At 24.5% G+C, this 23,120-nt stretch overlaps 1 protein-coding gene across 7 annotated transcripts in view; it reads right to left on the bottom strand.

Annotated features, from left to right (window-relative positions):
• Positions 1-692: 692 nt before the first annotated feature.
• The window catches only part of LOC129607982 (protein groucho), a 124,983-nt gene continuing 102,555 nt past the window's right edge, over positions 693-23,120 (bottom strand). For 2 of the 7 annotated variants that reach the window (XM_055519264.1, XM_055519266.1), the window contains 12 exons: positions 16,783-16,827; positions 8,652-8,789; positions 6,922-6,954; positions 4,641-4,826; positions 4,370-4,474; positions 3,925-3,981; positions 2,715-2,900; positions 2,372-2,634; positions 2,055-2,304; positions 1,571-1,994; positions 1,294-1,493; positions 693-1,221 (listed from right to left, as the gene is read on the bottom strand). In XM_055519264.1, the coding sequence (XP_055375239.1) occupies positions 1,114-1,221; positions 1,294-1,493; positions 1,571-1,994; positions 2,055-2,304; positions 2,372-2,634; positions 2,715-2,900; positions 3,925-3,981; positions 4,370-4,474; positions 4,641-4,826; positions 6,922-6,954; positions 8,652-8,789; positions 16,783-16,827 (1,995 nt within the window). In that variant the 3' untranslated portion in view covers positions 693-1,113. The remainder of the gene's footprint in view (positions 1,222-1,293; positions 1,494-1,570; positions 1,995-2,054; positions 2,305-2,371; positions 2,635-2,714; positions 2,901-3,924; positions 3,982-4,369; positions 4,475-4,640; positions 4,827-6,921; positions 6,955-8,651; positions 8,790-16,782; positions 16,828-23,120) is intronic. The other 5 variants (XM_055519265.1, XM_055519270.1, XM_055519267.1 and 2 more) reach the window with 5 other exon arrangements.

Here is a 23,120-nt window from a genome sequence, read left to right as displayed (position 1 = left end):
CAAATTTTATTTTTGATTTTATTCATTTCGAAACTATTTATTTACATTTTTTTTTATTTAAATCTTCTCTTAAGTTATATTATATATTTCTAATCTAACAACATTAAAAAAAATTCTTAAAATTAAAAATAAAATTTATTCTAAATTTATACTTGAAATGTGTTTCTCTGTACGTGTGTGTTGTGTTGATTTTACTTTTTATTCTCCCTTTTTTTAAATTTTTTTTTTATATTTTTAATGTTTTTTTTTTTAAATTTATTTTGAATTAATTCACGAAATTAAAAGCAATATTGATATAAGACAAAAAAAAATTGAAATTTTTTTTTAAAATTTATTAAAAAAGAAAATGAAATAAATGAAAACTTTTTTATTTTGTCTATTTTCCATTTTTAAATCACGTTTTCTTAATATTTACCATAATTTTTTTTTAATTTTATTTAAGCTGTGTGCCCAATTTGAATTAAAAATAACATTCTTTATTAATTGATATTTAAATGAATAAAAAAAGATGAAACTAATATTATTTAAGGACCAATTGTATCTTTAATGCTCTATACAAAATTAGAGATAAAATTTAATTATTTTACATACATAAAATAAAAAAGAAAATTTCACATTTTAAATTTTGCCTCATAAAATAAAAAAGAAAATTTCACATTTTAAATTTTGCCTAATTATTCAATTAAAAAAAAAAAATATAGTGGCTTTTACTGAATGATTTTGTATTTTAAAATTTCAAATTTAAATCACAAGATTTACATTTTTGTCTAGAGTGAAGAGGATACATTAAATTTGTTCATGTTTCAAAAAGCAAAACAGAAAAAACCAAAAATAAAGAAAAAGAATTTGTAATTTACTAGTTTTTACATTAAGGTAAGTGAAAGTGTTCTTCTTATAATTTATTTTTGTTTGGGCACACCATTTTGTATTTTATATTTATTTATATATATATATATTCAATTCATTGTAAATTTCCTTATCCTTTTTTCACTTTTTACATTTACATTTATCTATTTATTTTCATTTATATAAGATATATATATATATATATATATATATATATATATATATTATATCATATTTTTTTTATATAAGAATTTTGGTAAATGCTCCTTAATATATAACTTCGTAAACGGTAGCTTTTTTATCACCTGATCCAGTCACAATATATTTATCATCAGTTGATATATCACAACTGAGTACCGATGATGTTTCTTTTGACTAAAAATTAATATTTAAATAAAATAAATATTTTAAAAATACTGAAATAAAAAGGAAAAATTTAATATTCACCTGAAATATACTTGCACCATAAGGCGTTCTCCATGCATTTAATAAGTTATCTTTGCCTGTAGATACAAACCATTTTCCACAAGTTGCAAATCTCAATGATAAAACGCAACTTTCATGCAAATGTAATTGATATTTATCAGATTTTGTTGCGTGTAACACCTCTACATGGGAATTTTCCATTCCAACTGCTAACCAATCACCTAAAAATTGTATAAAAATTAGAATTTTAAGAAAATTGTACTATATAATATAATTTTAGATATATTAATTATAAAACCTGTTGGACAATATCCTAAAGAAAATATTTGTGAACTAAAATCATGCTGTTGTAATTGGCGACCTTCTCTTAAATCCCATGATCTAACCGTATTATCTAAACCACCAGTCCATAAACGGCAACCATCTGGACTAATATCAATACAGGATGCACCATCTGTATGCCCTTGAAATTGCCTTACCAACGTTTGATTGTGTAAATCCCAAACAGCTATATTGCCATCACTACAACATGAAAAGCATACTTTTGAATCTGGACTTATTGCTAGAGCATAGCAAGCTGGAGCTGATGATGTTAATTCAGCCTTAATTCTTGGTGTTGGGCTAGCTAAATCCCATATAGATAAATTAGATGCTTCACCACCAACAATCAACGTTCGACCATCAGGTAAAAGTTTGACAGAACGTATATAATTATCTCGTTGCTAAAATGTTAAAAAAATTTATTTAAATTGAAAAAGAATTTTTAATTTTCATAAACTTACTAGACAATCTAATTGGCTAACTGGATTTTTATTTCCAGGTTGTGATATATCCCAAACTTTAACACATCCCTTTCCACCAGTATACACATACTTAGTTGGATTTGAAATTGTAACAGCACAAACAACTTCACCATGTGACAGAGTATTAATTTGTCTTGCATGACGCGGTATACCAACACCAACTAATGCATCTGGAGGGAATGGAACTGGTTGAAGTGTACCTTCTCCATTCATATGAAATGAATATGCTCTAAAAAATTTAAATTAAAAAAAAATGAATTGGTGTGGAAATTACAAAAAAAAAAAATTTATCTTACGGTTTTCCTCCGGTTATACCAGCAGCAGCTACTGCCGCTGCTGTCATAGGTAAACCATTTGCATGAGCATATGGCATTTGTGGTCTACCATACGCTGGATCTGGTGGCGGTCTTTGATATGGATCCGGCGGTCTTTGATAAGGTGATCCTGGATAACCAGCTGCTGGCATTTGGGGCATTACTGGCTTTGGTGTATTAGGTGTTGAAACTGCATTTGGCGTAGGAGTACGGGCTTTTGAACCAGGAGTACCCGGTTTATCGAGCTAAAAATATTTTATTACGGCTCATTTAAAATAAAACTTGCATTGTTTAAACATAATAATCAACAAAAAAAAACTCTTACATCTTTTGTCTTAAGGCTAGGTGTAGAGCGTGATGAACTAGATCCAGATCTTGAAGGAGGTCTTTCACTAGGTGGTTTTGAACTTCCACCAGCTTTATCACTTCGATCACCATTTAAACCAATTCCATCACGATCTCGTGATTCTAACGATGCATGATCTCCATTTGGTCGCGGAGATGGTGATTCCTAAAAAAAAATGTATATTCTATGATTATCCATATAATCACTTTCTTACTTAAAACTAAAATTCCTTATCCATTTATAGTTAAGATTTTCGTTAATAACAGTTCATCTTCTTGATTTTTCGCTACCTTTTCATTTTTTAGTTTATTTCAAAGCATTTTTTTTTTCTTTACCAAATTTTCCAACTTACGAATATTTTTCATTACCTTTGTCATCAATTATTTGTGAATTTTGAATTCTACTTGCATATTCTAAATGATTTAATATATTTTTAAAAGATTTTAAAAAAAAAATATGCCTATAAATTTAATTCTATTCGTCCGTTCATGCGTTCGTTTTTGTTACAGATAAAACCCTTACGCAAGTAAATAGATTTTTATTTAAGTATAAATTATTTCCCTTAATCTTCGCCTATCTCCCTTAAGAGCCGCACACGAAACTTAACAATTTTCAATAGTTTATTATGCTGAAATCATTAGTAATTTTTTAATCCCGCAAACCCAAAAAGTTTGCGACTTACCTTTTATATCTGAAAATCTTAAGATTATTACCTATCTCCTTTCATTTTCATTTTTCTCATATCAAAAGAAATTTCAATTTTTATTTTTCAAGTTAGAAGGTAACAGAAAATACTTTCATATTGAGCACTAAGACTAGGTACATGAATTCTTTACTAGTGTAAACTATCTGTCAAATTTAACTGTTATACTAATTTATACAACATTTTTAATATTATTTTTTAATAACAATGCTAGATAAATATTGATTGTAAATGCCCAAATATGTTTCTTTGAATTTATTTTTAAATTTTGATTGAGTCAAAACGCAAAACTGTGGTTAAGCAGTAATAAATGTCAAATTTAGACACCTCTTATATACTAGAATTTAAAAATGGTTTCGTTTTAAACGCTATTCATTAGAGACACTTACTTTCCTCTCTCTTTTTTAAGCTTACATGTAACACCACATCTTTTGGTTCTTTTTTTTTTTTTGTTTTTTTTGCTTCAAATTTTTAAACTCAACTCACCATTTCATTAGCAACATCAACAACCACTTCTTGATCACTTTTACTGCCATCTATTTCCTGTAATTTTGAAAAAAGAATGCAAGAAAAAGAAAAAAAAAGAATACAAATTGTTTTAATTCAAAAATTTTCCTTTTTCAAATTTTGACAAAAATAACAAATAAAAATGTAAAAAAGAAAAAAAAAACAAAATATAAAAATAATTTTTAATTCGAATGATTTTGACTTTTTTTTTTTTTTGAGTAATATTGGTGAGTTGAGTTTTAAACCATTTTCAGCGTATTTTTTATGAATGTTTAAATGTTAAAATTCGTAATAATAATAATAGTGAAAAAAAATAATTTAGTACATATTTTAATTGATATATAAAATATTTTATTATATAAAATGTTCCCATCATATTGTATATAAAAAATTATTTATTACAATTGATTATCCTAGAACTTACGTGTGCCAATTTTTCTTCTTTTCTTCTTTTTATATCACCTTCTATATCTAAGGGAGATCTACTGGTTCGATATTTTTCTCGTTCAGCTGGTGAAACAGAATTTCTCTATACAAAAATAAATAAATATATTTTTTGTATTAATAAAATTTATTGAAATAGTAAAAAATAATAATAATAAAAATTTGTGGTAGATTTTATATTTAATTAAAGATATAAAAATATTTAAACTATACATTTTAAATAATTATTATATTAAATATAATATAATTACTTGAATTTCTTCAGCTAAAGCAGCACCTAATGATGGTTTTAAATCTTCACGATGTATATCTTGAGGTCCTTTTAATAAACCTGGCCCATGTGGCATACCGAATGGTCCTAAAGAACCGCCAAGTGCACTAAGACCAGGAATAGCTTGTGGTGGACCACCGGGTATCTGTTGAGCATGTATTTGTTGCTGAAAATTAAAAAAATTTTTTTTTTTTGGTATACAATAAAAATATTAATTTAGAATTCGAATAGAATAATTATAAAAATACAATTTGGGATTATTTTTTTTTTTATTTTGCTTGCAAACATCGTCTTTATTTATTAAAAAACAAGCACATACATATATACACATATATAGAGGACATTTAAAAAAAAAAAAATTATAACATTTAAAGCAAAAAAAAATTTTCGATAAACTAATTTTATTATTTTATACAAAAATTAAAATTGTGATTTTAAAGAGAGATGGAACATAGAGACATGCATTTGAAGCAAAAAAAAAACAAAATGGAGTAATACGAGTATGGTTTATAATGAAAGGTTTTTTCTTAAAAATTTAAGAACAAGAATATTTTTAAATAAATCAAAATGAAAACATTTAGTGAAATTAAAAAGACACTATGGAATGAATGAATTTAAAAATAAAATAAAGAAAATAGGTATGCAATGAAAAAAAAAATGATTTTCTATAATAATAAAAACAAAAAAGAGATTGCAAGAACAATGGAAATTTTTAGCAACCGTATATTGGCAACTGTTAGAAAAGTACTGTTTTCGTACTAAAATTTTAACAGAATTGCGAACTTCTGTGTTATAAAGAAATTCAAATGAGAACGGTGTTGAACGAGCAGTGATAGCATCAGTTTCGTTATTTCGTGCACGATTTTCGTTAGACTATGTCAGAGGTAAGGGGGACCTATTTACATTTGGAGACTATATTCAAAATAACAGTAACAAAGAGGGCTGCATTTTGTATTTCAATTTTTATTTAAATTATTATTCATATTAATAGCTATTTAAAGCCATATTAAAATAATAAATTTTATAAAATTAAAATACTATTGCATACTTTTAGGTCAAAAACTATTGCATATTTTTAGGTCACATTTTTAGGCCAATGGGGAATTGGAAGCGTTAATATTAATGGTCGACTTTGACGATTAATTAATGAATTAAGATAAGGAATATTTTTTGATAACAAGACATTAATTTATCGTTTGAGATTGAGGTACAAACGGTATGAAATTCAATTAATTGAAATTGTAACAAAAACTTTGTGTAATTTGCTAAAAATATTTACATTAAGTAATACCATCATCTTGGTTCAGTACTATTTTGAAAATTTCAAAATTTTAATAGAATAGTTGACAAGACAGTTTAAAATCGATTATAAGATTTTTCCTCGGACCGATTGAAAAATAGTCAATATGGTTAATACATAAAAATTAATAAATTTATTCTAATAAATGGAACTTGAATCAACAGAACTATAAACTAAAAGCTTGATCGTGTATCTCGTTTTTTTTACTCACTTTTGATTTACTTTCAAATCAGAATTTTCAGTATTTTGTAATAGATACGAGTGTCTCACTTGTCTAATAAGATTACTCATTTTTTCAATTGGATGTTTGCACTTTTTCTTAAATTATTGACTGAACGTCTCACTTTCAAAAAAACAAAGTGAATAAATTTGGTATGCATTTTAGAAAAAAACCATATACGCAATACCAAATAATTCTCCTCACTTGAAAACTACATTATACAAATATAAGATAGTTACTCACTTTCTTCTCACTTTCTGAGTAAAATAGCGAAATAGACGATCAGGCTCTAAGGTACACTAATTAAGTATACAAATATCAGAAAGTATAACCATTTAAGTGGGAACATGAACATTTTAGGAAAAAATTTCATAAATTAAACAAACATTAAAAAAAAAAAATTATAATGGAAGGAACAGAAACTTCTCTAATGAATTTTTCGAAATGATAAATGAAATAATGATTTTTCATTTTTAATTATAAATTATTAATAATTCAATATTTTATAAGATTAGATTGACAAATACAAATATTTATATTTTAAAAAAAATTAAATTGAGTTTTGATTTTTATAAGCGCCAATTTTATTTTTAATTTTTTTATTAATTTCTTTTTTTCGTGTGATTAATTTGAAATTTTAAGCTAATTCTTTTTTTTTTATTTAAACATAAACTTAAAAGCATCTTATATGATAAATTTAATTTTGAAAATAAAATTTTTCGTACTTTACTTATAACTTACTATAAGTTGCTGAATTCCCTGTTGTTGATGCTGCTGCATAATTTTTAAAATTTATTGATAGGAATATACGAATATTAATAAAAATAAAAGTATATTATAATAATAAATATATTATAATGTATATATGTATATATATATATAATAATAAATTTAGAAAATAATTTTAATTAAAATATAATATTAATTAATATGCAAATATAAATGTATGAAGAAATGCAAAATTATATTTATTTTCAAATTTAGTTTATTAAAAATTTTCAAATAAATTAAAAAAAAAATTAGAATATAGCGAAAAGGAGTAGCCCAGAATTTTTACATGAAAATAAATTCAAGTTATTATATAAGATGATAAATTGCTTTATTTATTTCGAAAAATTGTGAGTGTTAATTTTTTTTTTCTTATAATTATACTAATTTCAAATATAATAAGTACAATTAATACCCTATTTACACTACAGGAGAATAATATGGTTACATGATCACGGCAAACAAATTGACAAATATTAAATATGAAATTAATGTTTTTGAAGCAAATTTAAGTTGACAATAATTCTAATGTATTACGACGCGTAATGATTCAAAAATAAAAATATTGGAAACTAAACGGTAAGAAAAAATGTGGGTAAATTTCAACTCTAATTTCAAATAATTTCAGTTTTCGAAATGCAGAATATTATTTTAATTGAAAATTAGAAAAAAACGAAAAAAAAAATAAAGTTCACCGTGTCAACTCTGTGATACCCGTACGAATTTGTATTTTCAATAGATTTTCTAAGATATGGCCAAACTACTATTGAAGCTTTATTTATTGAAGAAGAGCCAAACAATTTCAACGATTTTTATCAAACACATCGGCCCTACTTATATATTTACTTGTACGAAATTTTAATATCTGCACAGCTTTTATAGTTTCTAATATAAGAGTCAAATAAAATTTGAAGTTGTATGGCAGCTACCCGAACCAGCACCCGATCATTTAAATATAGGATTCTGGCATTTACTATAATAAATCATTTTTGAAAATTTGGTGAACTTAGCTCAATTAGTTTTTAAGTTATCGTTAGGACGGGTAGACGGACAGACAGACGGACAGACAAAGCAGAATTCGACGCTGATCAAAAACGTACACTTGAGTCTAAATTTCAGACCATTATTTCTTAGCGTTACAAACGGTAAAGCAAATTTCGAACACCCTTCGAACATAACCTTGTACGGGTATAAAAATAGAACAATTCCTATTATCCAAAATTTTTATACTAATTATAATTACAATATCTTATGTTCTTCAATTATTTAATAATTATTTTTGATATTCTTAATTTAATAAAATTATACATAAATTATTTTATCACATCTATAATTTGACAGTTCCTATTTCTCTCATTTCAAATTAAATTTTCTCAATTTCTTGTATGGGTTTTTTTTTTTTTGAGTAGATGAGATGAGATTGAAATGAGAACAATTTTATTAAAATTAATTATCCCGGAAATGAAATAAAAATTATAATTTTAATTTAAATTATTTTCAATTTATAATTATATATATATATAATATATTTAATATTTTTTTTAAATAAATTCTAATCTTAGTTATATTAATTTTCTTTGTGTATATTGGCTTTCAATTTAATATTATTTATTTATTTTTTAAATTGTATTAAAAAAAAAATAGACATAAATTTATCTATAATTTATTATTAAAAATTTAATAATTAATTAATTAAAACTTACTCCAATAATAGCATTTAATTCAGGCATTGTAACTTGTTTAGCACGTTCAACTGCTTGTAATACTTGTTGTTGGTGCTCAGCTGCCAAAAAAGGTAACAATTGACTTATTAAAGCATTCAAACGTTTCGCTATTTCTGTCTGAAAATATTCGAAAAAAAAGAGGAATAAAATTAATTACCGTGATGCCTAAAAATATTTTTCGTACACAAATATAAGATTTTTATTATCAATTTTAAATAATTTTAATTATTTAGGTTGAAAAATATTATATATAAGAATTTTTATAAAATATTTTAATAACCATCTTTTATTTAATAAAGTGAATAAATTATAGTTTTTCTTTTCAATTTATTTTGAATTATTTGCATGCCTTTAAATTTTTAATTGAAAATTTTTGTCATATTTTATATTTTTATTCATATCGAGCCCCATATAATATTTATTATTATTATTAATATCTTAAAATAATCCTAGATCTTAACAAATTATAAATTAAATAGAAGTTTTTCATATATACCAAATTAATAATATAGAAATTTTTATAATAATTATAATAAAATGTAGGTCATATATAAATTTTCTAAATCAAAAAATTCTTATAGCAGAATCATTTTTATAAATACATAAACTATATTTGTTAGGTTTGGTTAGTCATTCTTATAATTTTGTTAAAATAATAGAAGAACATATTTCTATACTTTTAAAATTTCTAAAAAAAAAATTCTCATATGCGTTTATTTAATTGTTATTAGCATAAAATCTTATTTTAATAATTAATAATTTGTTGCGTGTACATGCTTTCCTTCCATTTGCATTTTAAAATTATTCTAGGAGGCGCGATACTATATAGAATTTTATAAAGATTACCTATGTGAAAAAAATTATTATATTTTAAATATATAAAAGAATTATAATTTGAGATTAATTTTAAAATTTTACTTAAAAATTGAATTGAAAAATGGAATTAACGTAATTTTCCTATATATACTCGTATATACAAATAGCTACATACATATTAATAAGAAATTAAATTTTCATTTAAAAAAAAAAAAATTTTTTTTTTAATATTAAAATATTAATATTAAAATTTTCAAATATTTTCATTTTAAATTTTAATAAGTATAGCTATATACCTACTATTATTGTATAATAATACAAAATATAAATAGAATTTTTATATATAATATTCATTTCCTATCTGATAATTCAACAATTAAACATACCCTGTTAAAAATAAATATAAAATTATAAATCGTATATGTACAAGTATGTAGGTATGTATACGAATCAAGTGGAACAAATATAAATTGTTGGCTTATAGAACAGAATTATTTCAAGTTCAATTTTATGTAAACTTGGCTTTTCTTTTCGCATTCATGTGATTTAACATGTAGTATTATTTAAAACGTTGCTTTCACCAGACTTGCATAATTTGAAAATTTAAAAATTCCTAATGAAAATAATTCATAATTTTCTTAACAAAAATAATTAAAATTTTGGGCTTAAATTTTTATGCATAAGCTGAAAAGAATGAAATATGTATATAGCCTTAAAACCAGTATATATCTATATATAAGAGTGACAAATTTAAAAATCATAAAATTTAAAATCGTTCTCCTCAAAAATTTTCAAAATTTAACTTAGGACACAGTTCTGTCTAAAGTGGCACTATATCTGTGCATACTATGTATACAAATATTAATCGCCATCATTTATTTAAGTATATTCGAATATGAGAGAATAAAGCAACTATGAAATTAGTGTGTGTAATAATTTCCTTTGATATAAAATGCAATTTTGCAAATTTCTTTTTTCTCCTTTTCTATATTGCTTAATTTTCTGATCGAAATAATTGAAATTAGTACAGATATTTTATAGAGCCAGAATATTTTAAAAAATTATTATAAAAATTTAAATAATAACAAAAAATTGTTATATAAATATTATTATTAAGAAATTTCATTATACACACACATATGTATATATCGGAAGATTCTATGGGTACACGCATATTATAATCTAAAAATAGTTTATGTATATGCAATAATAACGTTGCAAATGCAAAATAATATTAAAACGCATCGTTCTCATCTGGAAAATAACATTAATTCATGACTGATTATTAACGACAAAATTCTATTTATTTTGTATATATAGAATGGGAAACTATTTACTATACTTATATCTATACATATTTACATAGATATACGCATACTTGCATATATTTTACTTAATATATACTTATGTTATGAGTGAGTTTGAACTATCTTCAATATTATTATACTATGCGTTCCAATATTATATTTGTTCATATATACATGTATATATAAGATAAAATGTATTTCAATATTATTTGTATATATATACATACATATGTTTATATATATATATATATGTTGATTTTCATGGAATTTACAATTTCAATTTTGGTTTTCAATATAAATTATATATTTTTTTTTTGTAAATTCTAATAATATGTACATATTATGTAGAATTTTTTAGCAATAATCTTATATTTATATGTATATATATATATATATTCTATATTTTAAAGTGTATAACTGTATATATACATATAAGTAATATATACTTATATAATGTACCTGCACCCATAAAATTTTCAAATCAAATAATTATTGTACTTTATAATATTATGCAAGTTCAAATAAAAATTTGTACTTGTACATTATTTAGTATTATTTGTATATATACATATATATATAATCTATAAATTTGCTACATGTATTTATATTTGGACTATGGTCATTCGATAAAATTCAACTATGATCACTTATGATATAGCAGAAAAAGAAGCAAAAACAAAAAGAAAGAGAATAGAAAAGAAAAATAACAAACAGGATACACAACAAAAGATGGAATATTTTCTATAAATGAACATGAAAATTCAAAAATATTCAGATTCAGAAATATGTGAAGTTCTATATACATATGTAAAATATAAATCAAATATAACAGATTTATATATGTATATGTAAACATACAAATATATTGTATACTATACATATTGCTAGTTGAAAATTGTGTAGTTGAAAATAGGAAAAAAAAATGAACAAATGGGATTAAGTACTATTATTTTATATATAGAAAAAGAAGCTACACGTATGTACGTATAAGGTCTTAAAATAAATTTTTGAAAATTTGAAGCCTGCTACTCTTAAAAACAATTTTTTTTTTTATACATATCCTTTAGGTATATACATACATACACAAATATAATTTTAGGCATTTATTTGCATGAAACCTATATGAGCAAAATTGAATTTTTGGATATTCAAGTTATATGTAAATAATATTGGGTGCGGACGTATGTTCATATCAATGTATACGAGTATAACCAATAGACTAGACACAGAATATATTTTTAAAACTTACAATCACTTTTTAAAACATTTTTATTTTAGTTTTTGTTTTTTTTTATAGCTTGTACAACAATTCAATACAATAGCAACACCATAAAGAAAAATAAAAGAAACAATATTTATATTTGCATAAATATAGGCGGATTAAAAATATATTGTACTTAAAATGTATCTTGTTTAATGTTAGAATTTTAACTGTTTTAATTTCGTTCGTAGTGTTAAATTAAAAATACAAAAAAAAGTTGATAGGTACAACTAGTATAATTAGTATAGATACCGTTGTTTTTTACTATATTTAGAATAAAATTTGTAACAGTAAAAAATTGTAATTTCAGAATTTTTATGAGTATTGGGTGATTTTTCTTAATTGTGTAGTGGAAAATATAGTGTCTAGTCAGTGTGTTACTTCTGGAGATCTTAAAAAATAAAAAAAAAAAAAACGAATAATCTTGCCACACCGAATTGGCAACACAAAATCATCTTTAGATTGCCGTGCGTGATTCTGTCGCACGGCAAAATCCTTGTTTGTCATGTTTTCTTAAACTCATTTTTAAAATTAGCTTAATAGAATTCATTTTTGACTTCGGAAGAATTCGGAAATTTTTTAATAATTTCTTACGCTTGTTCTTGCAGTTCTTACAGTGAAATATTGTCAATATGTCGAGGTAAATATATTCGAATAGTTTGGTAACACTATAGATTAAAATTTTTTTTTATTGAATTTGTGCTTTCATTATAGTTTTTCCGTTTTTCTAAAATTGTCTTTAATTGTATTTATTTTTTCTGATATTTTTGTTATTGTTGTAATTATTGATCCTTATGCACATATCGTTTACATACATATATGCGAATATGTATATTGCATACCTTTTGAAAACAGAAATATAATTTGGATTCTTTAATGTATACAGAATACGTTATATATACCTTCTTTAGATCATGCTGTATACATGTATATGTATTTACAGGCTAACTAACTATGACTGAATGAAATTTTTGGTTGACTAGTTGGTTGGTTTATAAATGAATCACAGATGCAATACAAAAATTTTTTTTAAAATATGTAGGTAACTATACATATACATATATATATACACAATGTATATTACATTAAGATGAGAGAAATAATATTCTGAAATATATACTAACGATATATATATATATATATTATATATATATCGTTAGTATATACACATATATATATATATATATATATGTATGTGCGTATAAATTTATAACTAGATGTGCAACAAAAACCACGCAACAACAAAATTTTCTTTTGTATTACTGTTGTATTTTTAAAAAGTTTTCACAACTTATTCCACAGTTCAGGTTGTAAAATTTATAGAAATGTACGTATATATCGTATGTGTAATATACGTTGATTCATATATGGGTGTACGAGAATATTAACGAAATTGAAATGCATTATAATGCATATATTTAGGTGCACGTATATATAAATTATTTAGGGATAGTTATCACATATCCTTAGGATGCAAGTTTTCTATATTACTCGCACAATGATTATATATGAATATGTAAGTTGCAGTGATGATTGCCGAAGAAATGTATCTGTATTAAATTTAGGCATATGAAAGATAGAAAGCGTAGGTGTTTGTAAATACTAATGTGGGTTTTTTTTTTAGTCAATTGTTAGACATAAAATTTGTTTTACATGAGCCTTCAATGAATTTTTTGTACTCAGTTATTGTAATTCTTTTATGGAATTGTAGGATCCATGTAGGTTTTTGCAGTAATGTTTTTTTTTATTTTCTTTATAGATAATCTTGCGTTATTGTTGCTGACGATGATTACAATAATAATAATACTGATGATGATGATGGCGGTGATTATGATTACTGTTTTGCTTTATGTATATGTAGTACTTTTGTACAAACCTATTTAAATGTTATCAATTTTTTGATATCAGCCATTATTTGTTTGTGTTTTCTTTTTCAAAAATGCTGATGGTTTATTAATGTTTTTTTTTATGTGTAGCCTAAGTTAGTTGCGTTCGTTTTGGTTTTATTTTCCGACGATAATTTTATTAATATTTTTTTTCTGTTTTTGAAATTATTTATGCTTTTAGTTTCTTTTAGTTATCTACAGTCTCAATAGCATAGCTTCTGCGTTCAATTTATACCAAAAAGAAGTTGAGGAAGAGTTGAAACGCCAATCTTATTGAAAATATCCATAAAATTCGAAAACATCTGCTTCACATTTGGGAGTATATAGCCGAATATTTGTCGCTGATTAAAATTCATATATCAGAAACCTTTATCTCAGTTAAGTGATCTGTCTGAAGAGATCTCGTGCAGAAAATTGACAGAATACACAAAAGTTTAATAAACAAAGAAGGTCTGTAATTTTACCAGCTTTTGTAGGCATTTCACCAGCAAAGTGCGGTTTAACATAGCATAAATGAAGTACTATATTTGCCGGAATACAATAGAAGGAATATATAACTATAGTAAGATATCGGATATTCCTGCCTGTAAACCTATTGAAAAGTAGGACTTCAACTTTACCAACGGTGAAACCAATATTAATTTCTAACTTCTGTTTTTGATTTATACAGTCGAATTACAGCTCGAATTGAATATATTTTGAGGTTTTCTGTGGCCATTTGATTTTGTTCGGAGAGCATAATCGTTTTTTTGTATACACCGAAAAGGAACTTAACATTTCTTATAACAACACTTTGAAAATTATAATGTTGTTAAATGCATTACCATATAAGAGTTGTTTTGTACTGTAGAAAACAAAATAAAAGAATTTTTGTTCGGATTAGTTGAATTCATATAGAAATTGTACAGAGCTACGTACACATACATCTGCCATATACATTTATATGTAACCAAATATACGTAAGGGAAATAGCTACACCTACTATGAATTTACCTATTTTATTGTAGGTTTATTTTACTATATAAGTTTTTTTGATGTATAAACAAGTCTACAATGCATAATGTTAAACCTTCTCTTACCGGAGCCTGTTTAAGATCATTATGTTTAAAGTGTGCTCTTATCCGTAAGTAAACTCTTATATTAAAATAAAACTCGATAGGCATAGGCTTCTGTGTTTTTGAAATTTTTGAAAGTGCATAAGCCTTTCGACTCTGTCCAGAAGAGGTTAAGACGATAGACGATCTCAGTTTTGGAAGGCATGCATATTTCAGAATTTCCACATATCTCATATTAAAAATATTATGTTATTCGTGTATTAAATAATAAATTCTTATTTAAATTTCTATAATTAAGTTTCGATCATAAATTTTAGTACTCATTCTATATAACACTAATAATGTATGAACATTTTAAAATAGCGAACGCAAATTAGAAATTTTCAATACTAATAAAAAAGACTTTTCCATTTTCTTTTTGTTTTTATATAAAAAGGAATTCAATCGATAGATTTTTTAAAAAATAAAATAATAGCTGGAATATTGTTAAATTTTATATGCGGTCGTTTGATCTATTTGAATGAAACTTTACATTAAATTAGAATTACATATATACTTATAATGAAAATAACCCTACACACTCGGAATAAATATGAGTATGAAGGGTGAGAAAGTAAGGGGAAAATATATAAATTACAATATTAAGATAAACAATTTAATTAATGTCTGAACTAAGTATTAACAAAATTGTATGATTATCAAGGCATACGATGAAAAAAAGAAAAAAAAAAGGGTGCGGGAAAATTATGAAAATTTATAATATTCATGAAAATAGAAAAAAAAAGCGGTGGGCGTAATAAACGTGTTAAAATTAGAACAAATTATGTATAAGAGGAAAGGAAAGGTAAAATAAAAATTAATATTTAATTTCTCGAATAATTATCGTATATAGTAATTTTTATATTTCAATGCCATGGTAAATTGAAATTTCTTTATTAATATTAAAATAATTCAATTGAATGATTAATTTGAAAGCATACGTAGAAATTAAGAAGAAAATTGTGCTTTTCCACTACAAATGTATTTGAAATTTATGCAATTGTTTTAAGAGAGATGTTGTATCAAAACTATTGTACTCTGGTTGCCGTCCAACAATCGAAATGTTCGAGTAAAAGTGAAAAATGAATATTTTTTTTTTTATTATTCTCATATGTAACTGAAACATCAATTTTTAATCAGAAGTTATAGTTATATAACATTTAATGCTCCATCACTTTCAACAAAAGAGAAATTTAGAGGAGTATTTACGCACATTTATTGCCATATAATCGAATTTTAATGCAAAATAGAATTTATTATAAAAAAAATCTGATGTGGTTAGGAAATGATCACCGACCACAAGGCGTATTGTGCAGTTTGGCGAAAATATTTCTTAAAATCTTAAAGACGCTTTTAGTTAACATACTTGGAAAAATGTAAACTTGTTTCTTATTGAAGATTAAGTAAAGTTTGTCTTTTAGTTCCCGTATAAAATTTCAAGTTAAAATGTTAAATTTTTCTTAAAAATGACCAAAAATGTGAAATTGTCGTTTGCAGCCGAACTAGAGATACATGCGTGCACACACAGACTAATAGACTGACATCTTTCTAAAAGTTCTTTATTTATACTTCTTTACCATGCCGAAGTCCCTTTCCACCGAACATTCGATATGACCCCATACAATCTACACAAGAGACTAGACTCTTTTAATTTTTAATTAAATTTGATAACAAAAAACAAGTAAGGTTTTTCAAAGAGAATGCAAAGCATTTAGCCTAACAATTCTGATATTTTTTCTGACTTACCTGTTTATGCATTTCTACATTAAGGCCATATGACATTTCATAATACTGAAAAATACAAAAAAAAAAAAAGAATAAAAATTATTAAATTGTTTATTGAAAGAAAATATTTTTTAATTTTTAAACTGATCATATTTTTGTTCAAATCCAGATTAATCTAGAAGAATAACTTTTTCTAAATTCTCTAAATTTTTTTACAATTGCAATTATTTTTCATAATTGCACTTTTGAGATTCGCAAATTGTTATTGGAATTATTTTATTAATTAAATTAATTAAATGCACTCTTAGTTTTATAATATTTTAAGAAAAAAAATTCACATAAAAAATTATTTACACAACTAACTCTATTAAATTCTAAATTATCACGTTCAAATTGATATTTTTATTTATTGTTGTTTAATAAAAAAAAAATAACTGTAAATATTTTGATTTTTTTATGTAAATCCTTAACAAAAAACTTACATAATCTTGAAATAATTCTCCAATAATTTTTCCAATAAAAATTTCTAAATATAAATTTGTGAATGACATATTAAAACGAGAAAAAATAGAGTTGACCATGTCAATGCTACCCGTACGAATTTGTTATACTATGTGCGAATAAATATGCATAATAGCTAACTATGGGATTGACTATGAGTTTGAGTTGCCATATTACTATATTAATTTATGCAAAATTTCAGTACTGTGTTTTCAATATGGCTAGTTGTATGGTAGCTATACGAGAAAAAGCTTTCATAGTTTCTAAGATATAGTCAAATAAATTTTGAAGTTGCATGGCAGCTACCGGAACCAGTACCCCAATCATATTCAATTTAAATAGGGTTCTGGCATTTACTATAATAAACAATTTGTGAAAATTTGGTGAACTTAGCTCAATTAGTTTTTGAGTTATCGTTGGGACGGACGGACGGACACAAAAAGCTAAATCGACTCAGAATTCGATGATGATCAAAAACATACACTTGAGTTCCGCTATTTCTTAGCGTTACAAACAGCAACGCTAATTTGATATACCCTTCGAATATACGTTCGTACGGTTTGATTTGAGATAAACTAGATTCATTTAAGGTAACGTATACGAAAAAAATATTAACAGGGTAATTTCATCCGTCATTGTCAACGCAACCACATATGTTCTATTGTATAGTCCGTTCCACTTTTTTTCTGTATTATCTTTGGTCCTGGAAATAAAAAAATTTTACTGGAGATGTTTCATATGGAATTGGATAACTAGTATCGGACAATACGTAAGGCAATCTTAGTAAAAAAAAAAAAAGTATGCAATAGCATGAACTCGATTCTTATCCATTCCCACCAAATTTAAGTGTATAAAAACAGTTTTGCATATAGCAATCTGAAACAATCCTCTAGTGAATATTTAATTTCCACCCAAGCAAATCATCCAATCCATTCCTAATGATTGAAATCTGCTTGAACCCTTTCGATTTCAGCCTGATGGCATTCACTTCGCCTATATTCTCACTATAATATTCAAATGAATGTTATTTTAGTGCAAATTCAAATTTATAAATCAAATTCAATTTGATCAAACCAGGATAGCAGCTGTTGTGCTTGTAAATGCAGAATTATTTGTTACTATAGGAAGTTAATTTAAATATAGTATGCATATTATGAGACACATACATGTTTAAGCAGATATTCATACACAATCCGAACAATATATTCATATACAATCAATTATGTATGTATATATATTTATATGCATGTAATATGCCACATGGAAATTCCATTCTTTTTATATACAAATTATTTGTTTAAAAAAAAGCATGGTTATTAAAATTCAACAAAAATTACTTCAATTTATTTAATTCCATTATATACATTCTTTTATATACATACTCGTACATGCTTATACATACTTATACATATTTTTTTTATATGTTTATTATATCCGCTAAAATGATAGATTATAATGTAAAAATAAATATGTTATAATTGCTAGTAAATCTACCATGGAATTTTATATAAAAATCTTTATAATCTAATAAAATTTATTGACGTTATTTTGTGGTTTCATATATACAACTAGTATACAAGTATAACAGTTATGTATGTATAATAATTAGAGATATATGTATATCAAAATAAACAAGTGAAAAAAAAATAGTCAATATAAATTTATATTTTATTATTATTTACAAAATATAATAAACACCACTACATCGATACGAGTATAAAAATTTTTTGTTGAAAAATGTGTGTATGTGTGTATATAAATTATAAAACATGTTATAATCAAATTGGAACAATAATCCTAACACCCTATTATAAATTTATTTTAATTTCTTTTTCATTGACCGTTTTATAAATTTTTTTCTTTTTATTATTGAAATATTTTTAATATGCACAACCAACCTTATAATTTAATTGAAAAATAATATTTTATTTTTTGTTTTTATTGTTTTGCTACTTTTTTTATCCACCCACTCCTTTTTTATTTACAATGTACTTTGCATATGAATGTTGTATTAAATGTACAAGTACGTATGTGTGTATGTATTTATAACATATCCTTTTACACCTGTAATTTCATTTTTATTTTCACATAGTATTTATTCTATGAAAAAAACAAAAACAAAAAAAAATTTGAATATAGTTATTTTTTTTCTCTCATTTATTTGTTGTTATTTTTTTTTAACTATTAAACCCGATAACCTCTATAATAAAACAATGTACTTCCGACCACAGATATTGACGTTACTTTATTATTTTACTTTATTCTTTACTCTGTTCCTCCTCTTCCCAATCACAGTGTTTTTTCCTTTTTTGTTTTTTTTTTATTATAGGTACATGTATATGAGCATATTAGAATTAATCGTTTGATTTTATTGGTTTTTTTTTTGTATTTTAAATATACGAGTCCGATCATATTAAATTAAAATTGTACAGAGTTTCTTATTTGTGAAATTACATTATATCGTTTGGGTTACTAGAAGAAACAAACGAAATTTTCTCGAATTAACGATATCCCAAGGAGGCGAAGCAACACATCTGCCCCAATAACGTATGTTTTTTGTTAAACCGAATAATTAACGAAATTACCAAGCAAGTACAGCGCACCCTATCAGAAATAACAATGGCAAGCTAATAATGGATGAAAAACTCAGCTCGACTGCTAAATATATGTATATTATAAAATTTTTGGAACAATTATACAGAATTGCTTAGTGAGAAAAAAAATAAGACACAATTTGCGAAGAGCGGACTCCATTCCAAGAGTATCTATCAAGCAGTTACATTTCGACTCAAAGGCGAACAAATGTTAGAAAAGTGAAAGAAATAAATCTAAAAAAATAATTCGCCTGATCCAAGTGCTGTACGTTAAAAACAAGCTCGCAGTAGTATTTGAAAAGAAAATGCATAACCGAGATTTTCTTTACCACCTAATAAGTTAGCAAACCATTTTATTCTTACATATCATCTGTCTGAATAGGAATCGCATATCTCGGAAAACTTGTCAGACTTATGGACTCGAAATAAATGTCAAAAAAACCAAAGCAATAGTTTAGGGAATAGAATTTATCAGCAGTTTCTGATATTTGGACAATATCGTAATTACCTGAAGTCTGCGCCAAGAAGCTATATAGAATTTAGGCTGAAGGAAACTTCTGAATAAGGGGCTCTTTTAATCATGTATTTCACACACATAAACACACATCCATATTATAATCTTTATAAAACTTATTAAAATATCTATTTAATCTGTGTATACGTATGTATAATTACAATATTATGTAATTGTGCTTGTTGAAAACCACGTTGTTTTACTACAATATATTTTCAATATCCTCATTCTATTACACAAAAACAAAGAAGGAGGGGGGTTTAAAAAAAAAATAACAAATAAATAAATGAAGACAATAAAGGAAGCATAATGACGAAAGTAAATATCAAAATAAAAAGGAAAAAAAAAATATAAAATAAATTTTTTTTCGTATAATTTTTGGGCGCATCGATTTTTTTTACACGTTTATAGTTTTTTGCTCTATTATCATATTTTTTGTTTTGTGTTACAAGTTTATTGTTATAATAATGTTGTGATGGTATTATGAACCCCTTCTTTATCTCTATTATTTTTTCTAATCGTTGTGTATGTATGTATTTGTTTAGATAAATGTGTATAATAAAATATGATTGTGTTATGTAGCACGTACATTTTAATTTAATTCATAAGTAAATTAAGTTTTTCATATTTTTAGTCGTAGATAATAAGATTAATTTTAATGGAATAATAATTATGAAATCTATATAACAATCAAAATTTAAGATCTGTGAAAAATTTTCTTACCCCTTATTAGTATTTTCTAAGAAATGTGAGTTTTTTTAAGAACTGACATAGTTTTTTCTATATTCATAGTAATTGTCGCATTGATCTAGTGGACTAATTATATAATTTATTAAGATATTTAAAATAAAATTAATTATAAGTTAAAATTTGAATTGAAATTCTTGGGGGCCTATTTAATATTATGAAAAATGTTATACAAATTTTAATAATCTTACAACGAAATTATTTCTCAATTGTTTTTCCGAATCTACAATTGGTATGTACACTCAATGCAATTGATTTGTCAAAATTAATTACAAATATATTTTTCTCTTTATTAAACCTAAAATTATATTAAAACTTAAAACTGTTATACAATTTAAAAACAATGTGAACTTTCTATAATTGCGATCAATAGTATTTCAATTTAGACCATAACCCAGTCCTTGAATGCCTACTGTGAATGAGTAGAGTTTTATTAGCTAGTATAGAAGAGCGAATTTGCTGACAAAATTTATAGTACTTAAAAGTCAAATTTATCAGTTAAAGGGAAACGTCAAATTTTTTCTTGTATTTATTTCCAAATTCATGTTGTGACCCTTTTCTCGTATACATAAATTCAAAATACTTATGAAACATTGTTTTATGTATCACATATATTACGCGTATAACACCTAATATAATTGTATAATAATTTTATACACGCACATAATATTTTACAACTTAAGATTAACTGTAATTATTAAATCGTTTTTATACTCTTTTTTTTTTTTGCACAAATAATATTTCCCTCAGATAAATGAAAATTCTGTTATAATAAAAACATTTTACCCAATCTCTATTTCCTCCTTCCTCCTCTCTTTGATAATATTCAACCATTTTTTTTCCATTCTCTTTATTTAATTTACCAACAAATCTCTCTTTTTAGTTTTTCATTGCCCTTATTTTTTTATGTTTTTTTTTTTTCACATTCATTTCATATCATTAATTTAATGTTACGCCTTAATTTGAATGTGGTTACAAAAATTGAAGGCCTATTATAATTTTATCAGGTTCAGGTTCCTCTCTTTTTTTTATGTTTTTTTTTTTCTCTGTTTCTATTTTGTTTTTTATTTTCTACATGTTTTTACTACTTAGAATATTTATTGTTGTTGTTATTCCTTTGTTTTTTCCCAGCATTTTTGTTTTGAAAATTTTTATATTCTCACCATCCCTCTCCCCCCTATATATGGTATAAATATCCTTCTATCGTTATTATACACATTTTTCTCTCTAGAGGTTGAAAACAAAAAATAAGGTAGCGTAATAAAACAGAGAAAAAAATAAATAGAAAAACATGAAAACGAAAAAAAAAACAATAATTCCCAAAGTAAAAAGTGATTTCATATTTTCGTGAAAAAAAAACAAAAAAAAAACAAATAAAAATAAAACGTAAAAAGTATTGCGGTTTAACGTATACCATAGTTGAATCAAGGTTTATGTGGTGTGATTTGTGAAAGAGGAGAGGGGAGAGCCGAAAGGGACTGGATTGGGTGTTGTAAAACATAATAATAAAAAAATAAAAACAACAAGGGATAATTAATGTTATTCGTGGAAATTTTCAAAATTATTAACTTTTCAACAAAAACAGGTTTTTGAATAGAAAACGGGAATAATTTATGAGTTTACGTTTTTTTTTGTTGTGTTTCTTTTTTTCCCTCGTTTTCCGCTTTTTCATTTTTGTATGTTTGTTTACATATGATATTTATGTGTGTGCATAATTTTATACACTTTAATTTCCTTTTTTTTTTTTGTTTTTGATTTTAATGCGTATGGGATTTTAATTCATGCACATTGTATACAAAACAAAGTATGTCTGCACATTCATAGCCACGTATGCTAATAGCTACACGGGTATACTTTGTTGTTTTAGAGAAAAAATATTTACTGGTACATGCATAATTTGCATTTTACTGGTAATTGGTATATTTTGCAGGTAACTAAATTAGTAATGGAAAAGTGGGTTTTAAACATTCTTAGGCGGCTTATGGAATATCTAAAGATTAAAC

The sequence above is a fragment of the Condylostylus longicornis genome, unplaced genomic scaffold (assembly GCF_029603195.1).
Source record: "Condylostylus longicornis isolate FDR11 unplaced genomic scaffold, ASM2960319v2 ptg000030l, whole genome shotgun sequence".
Taxonomy (NCBI): Eukaryota; Metazoa; Arthropoda; class Insecta; order Diptera; family Dolichopodidae; genus Condylostylus; species Condylostylus longicornis.
This window is presented reverse-complemented; position numbering and strand designations above follow the sequence as displayed.